The sequence below is a fragment of the Papaver somniferum genome, chromosome 3, assembly GCF_003573695.1.
Source record: "Papaver somniferum cultivar HN1 chromosome 3, ASM357369v1, whole genome shotgun sequence".
NCBI classification, from domain to species: Eukaryota; Viridiplantae; Streptophyta; class Magnoliopsida; order Ranunculales; family Papaveraceae; genus Papaver; species Papaver somniferum.
Window position 1 is genome coordinate 169028568 of NC_039360.1, and position 12491 is coordinate 169041058.

At 36.1% G+C, this 12491-nt stretch overlaps 2 protein-coding genes across 2 annotated transcripts; both read left to right on the plus strand.

Moving 5' to 3' along the window:
- Nucleotides 1-3472: 3472 nt before the first annotated feature.
- LOC113360326 lies at nucleotides 3473-4819 on the plus strand. The gene has a single exon (XM_026603846.1). It carries the CDS (start codon nucleotides 3473-3475, stop codon nucleotides 4817-4819), a length of 1347 nt encoding a protein of 448 aa, XP_026459631.1.
- A 115-nt stretch (nucleotides 4820-4934) lies between these two features.
- Nucleotides 4935-8304, plus strand: LOC113360327. Its single transcript, XM_026603847.1, has 5 exons — nucleotides 4935-5108; nucleotides 5263-5897; nucleotides 5991-6278; nucleotides 6674-7367; nucleotides 8191-8304. The coding sequence occupies exons 1-5, from the start codon at nucleotides 4935-4937 to the stop codon at nucleotides 8302-8304; spliced, it is 1905 nt and encodes a 634-aa protein (XP_026459632.1).
- The last annotated feature ends 4187 nt before the right edge of the window (nucleotides 8305-12491 follow it).

The window sequence follows — 12491 nt, forward strand, 5'->3', positions numbered from 1 at the left end:
TTTTCAGATTAATTTATATGATTAATTGACATCTAATTTGTTTTTTTGTTTGTTTTGTTTTATGTAGGTGACAACTTCCAGAAATTCCTTTCAATTCCTTGGGACAACCAATAGAAGATATTTCTAAGCCATGTGCTTCCAGAATTGGGGTGATATGCAGGAATGTTGTTTCACTACATTATGAGGATTGGAGGATCGTCTCTGTGGAATTTAAGGAAGAAATTTGGTGGACCCTTAACAATGAGTACAAGATACCTGCAATCATCAAGGGCAAGGTTTTAAGAATGGCAAATAAATCATGGAAGAACAGAAAGAAAAAACTAAGACTGTGGTGTGATAAGTTTGATACTATTGCTGAGCAAAAGAAAAATACACCAGCAGGTGTGAGGAGAGAGAATTGGGAACGCTTTGTTGATTTGTATGCTTCAGACAAGGACAAGAAACTAAGGCAGATAGGGAGGGAATCAAGGAAGCAACTGAAAGCTCTCCACACTACTGGAAGGGATGGCATTGCTCGTCGTCGACATTTGATGGAGCAACAAAGTCCAACTGGTAGTGTATCAAGATCTGTGGTATACTTGGAAACACATGTTTACCAAGAAATCCCTCAAGAACATCTTGAGTTAATGGACCCAAATTGATATGAAATAAAATGCAGAGAATATGCTGTAAGTTGTTTCTTGGTTTTTAATCGACTTGCATACATTTATGTTTTAGTTTTATTTGTACTTGTTTTTCCACTTACATATAATCTGATGTCCTTTGCAGGAAAAGATAAGAGATTTGAACGAAACTGAGCAGTATAGAAATGAAACTAATTTGAAAAAAGATGTTGTGGCTACGGTGGGTGAACTTGAATTTTTGTTGCAGTTTGCAAAAAAGAAACTTGTCAATTGCTAGCTAAATGTTTTGTTTACTTCTTTGTAGGTGCTTGGAACTGATGGTAGGGGCTTTGTTCGAGGAATGGGAGGTGGGGTATCAAAGACTGAAGTGCGCGCTTCTGCCATTCCTAGGGAGAAGTTACGTCAACAGGTGATGAAGGCTAGAGATGTGGAAGAACGTGTTCGTACTCTTGAGGTCACTGTTGAGACACTAATGGCTGGTTTAAGCTGCAATGCTAGCACCAGCAATGCTAATGCTCAGGTAGCATTCTATAACTAGTTAGTGATTAATTGCATGAGTTGCTTTTAGATTGAATGAGTGTTTGTTCCAATTGACAGTAAATTAGAAACAATGAAAATAAAATCTTATATTTTAGAATAGTAGAATCATGATTGAGTGTTTAATCTTTGATTTTGTATGACCTTTCTTAGCGAGCAGTTGAAAAATTTATTATGTTTGCATTGTTCTTCTTATGTGCACCAGTATTTCTTACTGTTGTATTGGATATGGTTATGATCTGCAGGGAATGAATGCTGGTGGTTGTCAACCTAACAGTCAAAGAGTAATTTTGAGAAATATGCGAAAGAGATGTGTTTCCTTGGGCCTTATAGACAGGACTATGCCTCTAATAAATGATGAATGTCGTTTGGTCCAGATTATAGAAGTTTTTCTAGAATCTGAGGGTATTTTTGATTGCGATGGAACTTTTAAGGACCTTAACATAGGCGAGAAGATTTTATGGCCGCACAACTATGTTTTTCCAATTGCCGGTGATGGTTTTTAATCAAGTTGGAGTTCAGGTTTGCAGTGGAGGATACTGACTTTTTGGGAACTTTTTTTGGGTATACATGGCTGGGATGTTTGATATATATTTACGTACTGGCCTGGTTTTTATTTTTGGGTGTACATGCATGGTTGGGATATACATGTCGGATATATATTTACGTGCGTATGGGGTCTATATATGTAACTTTTTGGGGAAGCTTAATTTTCAGATGTAAGTATTTTGGGGTTGGGAAGCTTAACTTTCAGATGTTAGTATTTTGGGGTTTAGTCGAACTTGCAAGTTTGTATGGTTTTGAGTCTCATCTCTTTTTTTGTAAAGAATAAGAGGCTCAAAACATGTAAAGAAGTGTCTTGCAACTACTATATGGATATGTAGCTTTAGCATGTTTTGGAGCCATGCTTTTATCAAATGAAATATATTTAGTAGCCTACATTTATTAGCTTTCGGATTTTTCGAGCATTTCAGTTTTAATATTGTTACTAACTTGTAACTTGTATTTTATAGGAACTTCAAATTTCAATCTCTGCAAGACCTATTTTGCATCTGTTTATCTAGTCTTTTGATAATTATCATGTTGCACAGAAACTTCAACTCATTACTAATTGAGAATCAGGAAATAAAGCTAGAAATTGGTACCTTTCATCACCATAATCTTTTACATTCAAATTTTAACTTCATCAAAAACCATTAGCAAGAGATGAACACTACAGTTTACCATAATCTTTTACATTCAAGAGAAGATCATCATTTATAAGCACATAAGAACTTCTCTTATCAATCTGTCTCAGTTAAATTCCTCTGGTGAAAAATCTTCCCATATTAAGAACTTTTCTGGGGAAAAATCAACTGGGAAAAAAATCAAAAAAGAAATCTGACTCGTTTTAAAGGCGATTCAGCCCATTCATCTGAGTCAGTTATCAATCAGACTCTTTTGACACCATGAGTTTCTTATCCATCGATCCGAGAACAAAAAAGAAAGAGAAAAAGGAAATAATCTCTCTCCTTTCGTAATAAACTTATATTCTCTCTCGATATCTACTTCTGAAAAACACTCTCATCGCAGGCAAATATAATTGATGTTGTACTAGGTAAAATTGATGAGGCTTTTAATTATCGAAGTTTCTAGTTAGGATTTTGGTTCTCGATATGTACCTGGCTGACCTAATTAGTTAAACTATTGTATGATGAACAAAGAAGGCTCAACAACTCTGATTTGATTTCAGAACTCAGATCTCTAGCTCACCAATTTATTAGGGTAAGTACCTCTTTCTGAATTAAAATTTATTAAGGTTTAGCCCAATTGATTTCATTTTCAGTTGGAAGGTTGGTTTTTAACTGAATAATGTATATTGAATTTTGGGGTTTTGTTTAATTAGGTCAAAATAAGTAGGTGTATTTGTAATCAATGAGTGATGTACAATTTCATTAATCTGTTTTCATACTTTTTTATGTGGATTTGACTTTAAGTGTTCATCTCTTAAGGCCATCCTTTCTTAAGTAGAGTACCGTGTATGTATATGTGAACTGTATATTAGGTGCACTTAAGAATTACGTGCTTGAACTGGTAGTAAACTTGGTTGCAGCGAGATTGAAAAATCAGCTTTGATTTGGTGTCTTGAGTCTTTATGTGAAGTATACAGGACATATTTGTTTACATTGCTTTGGACTGTTAAGTTGTTAAGCATTAGTCCATTAAGTTGGTTCTGATATATATATATATATATATATATATATATATATATATGTAATTCCTTTGTTTTGCATATGTCTCAAAATTTTATAACTACTCCAAATAAAGAATGGATGACTGCACGCAAGGGTTCACCTCAATGGATTGCAGGTGTTCAATCTTTCATCCAATTTGCAACAAAGAGTCTTGGTGAAGGTATCAAAGAATTCCGTTGTCCTTGCGTTAAGTGTAAGAATTACAATAGTTTACCAAAATGTATAGATGTTGTACATGGGGATATTCTTTATTATGGGTTCTACAGCCAATACCGAACATGGATCCATCATGGAGAGCGACCTCGTGTGAATAATATTCAAGCACGTACTTTACCTTCCAATAATGTTCTGAATCAGGAAGCTGCATCTTTTACGAGAATATTTGACTTATTCAATGAGACACTAGGACGTGTAGATGGTCTTGATAATCCTGAAGACCAGGTGGGTACTACTGTTGAAGTTGGTACTGCTGTTGAAGTTGGTACTGCTGTTGAAGATGGTACTTCTGTTGAAGATGGTACTGTTGTTGAAGATGGTAATGTTGTTGAAGATCGGGCTACTGTCAATCGCAGGAAGAGGTTGAAGGATGCGGTGCAACCCCTATTTCCAGGTTGTGATGCTGAACATACAAAACTTTTAGCAACAGTTGAGTTGCTTAGTATGCAAGCGAGGTATCAGTGTTCTGATGTTTTCATGACTGAATTATTTGGATATTTGAAAATTATTTTACCGGAATGGAACACATTACCATCTAATTTTCGTAAAGCAAAGGACATGATTAATCCATTTCAGTTGCCTGTCCATATCATCCATGCTTGCATCAACGACTGTATTCTTTATCGCAAGGAGTATGTTAATGAAGATAAGTTTCCTAAATGTGGTGAAAGTAGATGGCAGAAACCACCAGAAGGCAGTACATCAACGAAAAAGGTTCCAATGAAGAGACTTAGGTATTTTCCAGTCACAGAAAGGTTGCAACGTATGTATGGTACAGCATGGATACCTGAGCTGATGACATGGTATGCTAAGGTTGAAGAAAGTGCTACACACATGAGACATCCGGTGGATTCGTCGCAATGGAAGTCAATAGACATGAAGTGGCCTGACTTTTCTGAAGAGAAGCGAAATGTACGTCTGGGACTAGCTACTGATGGTTTTAACCCTTTCGGAATGATGAGCGTGCATAGTACATGGCCTGTTATGCTTACTTGTTACAATCTTCCGCCATCTGAATGCACGTCAATGGATTTTACGATGTTAACATTATTGATTCCTGGTCCACTTGGTCCAAATCATAACATAGATGTTTATTTGCATCCTTTGATCGACGAGTTAATTGATTTGTGGACACTGTGCGGTAACGTACGATGCGCATACAAAGACATCCTTTACAATGAAAGCAATGTTATTGTGGTTTATACATGACTTCCCTGCATATGCTCATGTTTCTGGTGTGCGTACTTCTGGAAGATTTGGTTGCCCTGTGTGTGGAGAAAATACATAGGAGATCAGGCTAAAATGGGGTACTAAGTATGCTTATATGGGTCATAGAAGGTTTCTAAGAGATAAGTCTCACCCTTATAGACGGAAAACATCTGATTTCAACGGAAGTGTGGAGACAAGGGTTGCACCAAGACGTTTGAGTGGCATCGAATTATTCAACAAGACAACAACCGCAGACAAAGAATTTGGGAAGTTGGTCAAGCGGCCGGCCGTACGTGAGTCTCCGTGGTCGAAGAGATCGATAATTTTTTGTCTCCCATATTGGAAGGTAAATTGAGGGTATTGACCAATTATACTTTGCAGTTACCTTACTTCAATATGTTTGTGTTGTTTAAAATTACTTTCTAATTAATTAATCTTATCAGTTTCTGCAAATCCGGCACAATGTGGATGTCATGCATGTAAAAAAGAATTTTGCAGAGAATTTGTTTGGAACTTTTATGAGCCATAAGGACAAGAACAAGGATGGGCCTCTGGCGCGCAAAGATTTGAAACTACTAAACTTAAAGCCTAGCTTGTGGTTGAAGGAAGATAATGGAAAAGTGGAGATGCCTCGTGCACCTTATTGTATGTCTAAGGCAGAAAGGGAAGTCATCTGTAAAACTCTTAGCACGATTAAAGTTCCAATTGGTTACAGTGGTAATTGGAAAAAGAAAGTATGCCTGAAAGAGTTCCAATTGAAGGGTTTGAAGTCTCACGATTATCACATTCTGATGCAGGGGTTAATGCCTATTTTTATAATGCATTGTTTCAAAGATCATAAGCCTTTGCGTGAGGCAGTTCGACACATATCATTGTTTTTCAAAGTACTAACTTCCAAGGTTATTGATCGTGCCGAGCTTCTTATAATGCACGAACGTGTGGTGGAGTCAATATGTGTGTTCGAAATGTATTTCCCGCCTGCATTTTTTGTTAGTATGACTCATGTTGTCGTACACTTGGCAGAAGAGGCACATCAATTGGGGCATGTTCAGTTTAGGTGGATGTACCCTTACGAGAGGTATATACGATTCTTTAGTTTACTAATATACGGTTAATTATTTTTGGAACTAAGCAAAACTTACATATCTTTGTTTACTGACTGCATGTGCAGGATAATGAGATACTACAAGGTTCTAGGTCGCAACAAAAATTATGTAGAAGGCTCTATTACCAAAAAGTATGAGGTCAATGAAGGAGCGCGCCATTGTGTGGAGATACTTCCTGCAGTGAGGAGAAAATCTTTTAAATGTCGTGGAAAGATATCAATGCCCAGTGATGTTTATGAAGGTCCATACCCAGCTAAATCACAAGGAAAACCACATTTTTTGACCACCGTAGAATATGAACAAGTTCGTTTGTGGATATTGAGACATTCAGATGAAAATACTGAATGGGAAGAGTAAGTAAATCCCAAGTTGATTTCTATTTAGATCGTTTCATCACACTATGCACTGGATATTAAGTTCAAAGAAATGAATATAGTATTAATCAGTGATAGATCTTAGTTTATTACTTTATTACATCTAATGAACTTAAACCGGAAGTTAACTACCACATGCTAAAACTGAAAGTTTCTTATTATCTTTTATATTGTTTTGTCGCTATTTTTGATTTATGGTTCAGTTTATTGCCATTAATTGTTAAACATTGGGGATTGTTATAATGGCATTTTCAAAAATCTGTGTGTGCTCGCTCGAAGCAAGGTTATCTAAGAGTAGTAGTACTACTTGATTATGTTTCTTGGTATATTAGTTAATGCTTATATCAATTGTCACTTTGTGTGTTGTTTGACAGGAAGTACAAGATATACGTCTGTAATTGTAACCAAACTCGTACGGGGAGGATAAAACCTACAGAATACATTGTATGGCTACAGAAACAACTTGAAAGCACTCCCATGACAGATTTTCGTAGGCTGGCAATTGGTCCTACCTTCACTACAGTTTCATACAACTCATATTTTGTTAATGGCTATCTTTTTTACACATTCGATGCAGAAAAAAATTTAACTACACAAAATAGTGGAGTCACCATGGAAGCTTGCACTAGTTTTAGAGCAAGTTCCAGAGATACTAACTTGGTCGATGACGATACTACATACTACGGCGTTCTACAACGTATACTTGAACTGGATTATGGAGTTTTCTCTGAAATTGTTTTTTACTGTGATTGGGTGCGAGTCGAAGACAAAATACATGGATCCTATGTGGATTCAGATACAAAGTTGAGGTTTGTCAACTTCAGAAGGTTTATGAGAAGCTCAAAAGAAGTCGACGATCCATTCATCCATGCTTCTCAATCTAGACAAGTTTTTTACTGTAGAGATGTGACAAGGGAGCATTGGAATTTGGTTTTGGAATCTCCAATAAGATCAGACCCCAATAAGAATGCTTTGGAAGATCCATTTGTCTTCACTGCAAATGCGAATGAAGCTCCATCAATTTTGACAACTGTTGGAGATGATGAGTATTGGAATGGAGAAGCTCAGGTAAGGTTTCATTCTATTTCTTCTTACATGTCTCTTCTAGTATATTCTATATTTTTTACGTTCACTTTCGTTTTAATTTCATTTTCTACAATTGGTTATCTTTCCAAGGGCACGAGAAATGGGGATACACGTACGTGAATGAACTTGCCCATCACCTTATAATTCAACTGTTGGAAATCATGCAGCTCCTTTGCGCACATGTGAGTTTTCCTGTGCATTTTAAAGAAATTGTATAGTCCGAACCTTGACAATCAGTACTTGTTTAGCTCCCCTACGCACATATGATTACTAGTTTAGCTTGTGCAACTATCTTCTTCTTCCCCTGTATCTTCCTTCGATTTCCCTGAAGCTTCTGTTGTGTTGCAATCTTCTCCTATCGTAGTTATGGTTGTGTGATGATTTCCCTGCATTTTGTGGCCAATACTGCATGTATTTATGATTGTATATTTCAATGAGTTTTGCTTGGATAAATAACTTACTCGGTCTACCATAGCCCGTTGCTGTTGTTTTTGGTTTAGGAGTTCTACACTCCATTTGTTGTTTTTGGCTAAGCATAAGTATCTTGCACTGTATGCAATAGCCTGTTGTTGTTTCTTTGGTTTAGGAGTTGTACACTCCATTTGTTTTCTTTTTAGTTGTCTGTGGTTAGGCTTTTGCCTTCTATCTTGTCACGCTTCGGCGTTCTCCATCTTGTATTCTTTTTTCTTTTCATTTCATGATGAATGAAATTTAACCTTTCTCTTCAAAAAAAAAAGTTTTGCTTGGATTGTATAAGTTGTTCAAATGATGTGAATTGTAGTTGTGGTCTTGATTGATCTGGTAGAATGGAAATGATTATGGTTTGATCCCTGCAATTAATGATCCAATAACTGTTATCTACATGGCCTATATGTCAAATTACCTCGTACATGTGCTTTCAGCTACTACCCATTGCTAGAATGTCTGTCGAATTACCTCACATTGTTGTACATGACCTATATCTAGTAACTTATTTTGTTCTACCGTGTATTGTGAACTGAACGAAGTCATTGTACTGTTGTTGATTTGCTTTGCAGGAAGTCGCATGTGAACCAAGGACATAGCACATTGATGCTCTGCTTAATATCATTTTGAAGTATTGTCATAGGAGGAGCTGAATTATCATTTTGTTTTTTTATCAGTTTATTAGTTTACCATATTGTTGTCAGAACTTAACAACCTTGGACATGTATTATTTGAGCTCAGTATTTCATTTTTTTTGTAGTTTTACACCCAATGGAATAAATGTTAAAATTCTCAGTTAAATTTGAAGTTGCACTTGAATTCCAGTTAAAATTGAGTTGCATTTGAATTTCAGTTCAATTTGAGGTTGCATTTGAATTTCAGTTAAATTTGAAGTTGCATTTCAATTTCAGTTTGACTGTAATTTGACTTGACTGTAGTTTGACTTAACTACACTTGACTGTTTGACTTAAATACCAGTAAGATTAATCCAGATTCATCCATTCAGACATTCAGCTGATCTGAATCTGATTTTTTTTTATATTATAATTCAAATCTACGACCAATGTCGCGGGTCAACGTTTAGTTACTGTTAGAAACAGTCTCTGTTCAGAGACCCACGCCTTAGGGGTCGTTCAATTAAAAAACGCTTTATAAACGACCCTTTCAAATAACCCTACAACGGGTCGTTTAACTCGTATATATGACGTGTCCTGACAGTCGCGGAATTGCTGTTTTCCACTAGTGTTAGATGATCCCACCCACAACCAAGAGTTGCTACGACCCAAAGTCGAAGACTTGATAAACAAATCTGTCTCACACAGAAAAGTCTATTGGAATAGATAAATCTGTCTCGCACAGAAAGACCTATGAGTTTTGTTCTGTCTTTTGATAAATCAAGGTGAACAAGAATCAATTGATAAACCGGTCTTATATTTCCGAAGAACAACCTAGTATTATCAATCGCCTCACAATAATCTTAATGGACTAGCGAAACAAGATATTGTGGAATCACAAACAATGAGACGAAGGTGTTTGTGATTACTTTTCTATCTTGCCTATTGGAGATATAAATCTCGAGCCAATTTTACAATTGTACTCAACACGATAGAAACCGCAATATCAGATCACGCAACTACATAGAAAATAGTTGGGCCTGGCTTCACAATCCCAATGAAGTCTTTAAGTCGTTAACCTACATGGTCTCGTGAGAAACCTAAGGTTAAAGGATAATCGAATCTAGCTATGCAACTAGTAACACAAAGAAGTGCGGGGATTAGGTTTCCCAGTTGCTAGAGTTATCCTTTACATAGTTTGTTAGAGCATAGCTTGGTTGAACCCACCAAGCATTGGTATGTTAAGTTTGGTTGTCATATTTTAATGGACCAAAACTCATTTAAGAATCGCTTGATTAAATGTACTATAGTCAACTTCGTATAGGTTAGCTTGAAAGTATTATGATTTGAGACATTACAAGTATTGCGAAGACTTGAAAAAGTGAAGAAGTAAGGAGCTACAACCACAACATCATCCTTCCACTTGAGGTTAGTGATATTTGACTTGAACTGTTTCATTCCCTAACGTATCTTTCAAGTCGTGCATATTGAAAACAAAAATGCGAAGCATGAACACTCTAGATAGACATAGTATTAAGGAATACAATACGAGGTTTATTGCTTAACCATTAAACTTTATAGATAAGACATCGACATAATCGTTTGAATGCTATTGTGATTATGTATGGGTATGAGGTGAGGATTTCATTTTAGGAAACAATGTTTTTACATATGTTTTAAGGAAGTAAGTTCATGAACGTTTGTGAATCTAAAAGGAAATCGCCATGCGTTATTAGGATTGTTCTTCATTGCATATATTATGAACGACCAATATGTGTCATTAGTATAACCGCTCATGACTTGTTTGTGTTCCTGGTAAAACTATTCACATGAGGCCTGACTTTTGTATTGGTATGACTTTTATTAGTGAAACCGATCTTAAGTAATCACCTGATGGTATGATCGAGTTTGTGTAGTTTGTAAGACCTAACACTGGGTAAAGGGGAACCGATCCTAGTAAGAGGTGCAACACATCAGAAAGGGGAATCGATCCTTGTATGGGGTGCATCAAGGTTTATAGCAGAAAGGGAAACCGATCCTATGGACATGTGCAACACGTTTTTAGGCAAAGGGGAACCGATCCTATGGACATGTTCAACACATATGAGTTAGATACCATATATAAGTGGGGAACCGATCCTAGTACCTAGTCAACCGAATTTTGGGAAGCTAGTGTGACTATGCACAGTACTCACATGGAGGTAGAACCAAAACTTGTTTTGGTAGAACCGTTAAACCCATGATTTTTGATTGAGAGTTCTTAATCAATCGCATAGCTCTTGAAAGTCAGATGAACCAATTCTAAACTTGTTTGGAAGCGTGGTAAATCGGTTTCAAGTGTGTAAGTATGAAAGAGGACTTACAAAGTAAGGATGTCGATACACTTTGAACACGTGCATTTATGCGTATCTTTTATTGTTCAAAGATATTCCTTAATAGCTAAGAAGGAAGTAAATCCCAGGATTGAAATTAAATAAGTTAAGAATCTTTTAATTAAGGTTTTTAATTATATATGGAAAATAAGAATTAGTTAAAGATTTTCCAAGGAGATTTTCCATCAATATTTTTGGACAGAGCATTCTCAGGAATTATGAAAATCGAATATGGAAATTATTATTGAATATCTTGAGAATATTTCCGGTTTTGGTTTCTTGGTGTCCAAACTTCCTTGTCTATAAATACTTGAAGTTTGCATTTCTAGCAAACTAATCCTTTGTGAAAGTAAACTTCCTCTGTTGTACTGTTACTGGTGAAGCCGCCTATTCGGAGAGGAGAGTAACCTAATTAGGCGAAATCTCTTACGGCCGCTCAATTTAAAGACTTCTTTGGGATTGAGAAGCTCTACGAGTACCGTTGGTGGGAAACTAGATAATTACGGTTTATTTTTTGTTTTCGATTGATTTGATTGACTAACGGTGGATGAACTTTGATTGCACCTAGTTTTTTTATGCTTGAGAATCTTCTCTTCTGATATAAGATTCACTCAAACTAGTTCGAAGTTTCGACAGGGATCTTTATACTGTTGTTAGTTCTAAAGACGATCTTGTGAAAATCCATTGTTAACAGACTCCGTTCTGTGTGTGATTGATCACAAGAGATTCAAGTAGTTGTGTGCAGGTGTTTATTGAAGATCTAAGAAGATTTGAAGACAAAGAAGAAATAAAAGATTTCTGACTTGGTTATATAAATCTTTGGTGTGCACAATACTTGTTTTGGTAAAAAGAGGATCTCACTATAATCGGTTTATCCTTGTGGTAGATTGGATAGAATAGTTGAGTAGATCGACATCAATACGGTTCCTTGGGATTAAAGGTATTGATTGCAAAATCTTATGATTACTTTGGGTAATTGAACATAAGATAGATCTAAGAACCTGACGAATGAGTTTATGTTAAGATAAACAGAAGAGCCTTTGTCCGACTCATATCACTTGGTTGAAGAGAGTTGATACCAAACAGATTTGTTGTTCCTTTACTGTTTGGAATACGAACCAAAGGAATTGTTCCAAGTACGTGACTTATTTATAAGTTGGAGGCGTGGGAATACAGACGGAACTAGGTGAACTATAGGTTTAGTTGCTTGGTCTCAACTATAGGAAGTTGGTTTATTTTGTATAGCGGCTTAATACTGAGAGTATTCAATTCTGGATAAGGTACCGGGGTTTTCTGCATTTGCGGTTTTCCTCGTTAACAAAACCTTGATGTGTCATTTACTTTATATTTCAGCATTATAATTGTTTTATTATAATTAAAGTAAATTACACAAACGTTAATTCATATTTACTTGATAAGCAATCCTATTGTGTTTGGTTAAGTCCGAACCTTTGTATCAAGTAAACATACTTCGTTGTTGTATTGTCTCGATCTCGTATCCATAGACTGTCACACGAAGTGTGAACCGATTAGTTGTATTTTCTCGACTCAGTCCATAGACAATCACTTTCAGAGAAAGGACTTATAGGAAAGAAAAGTTTTAGCTTGACGTATATTTGGGTACCCTCGCCTTTTCATAGTTTTCAAATCAGGGT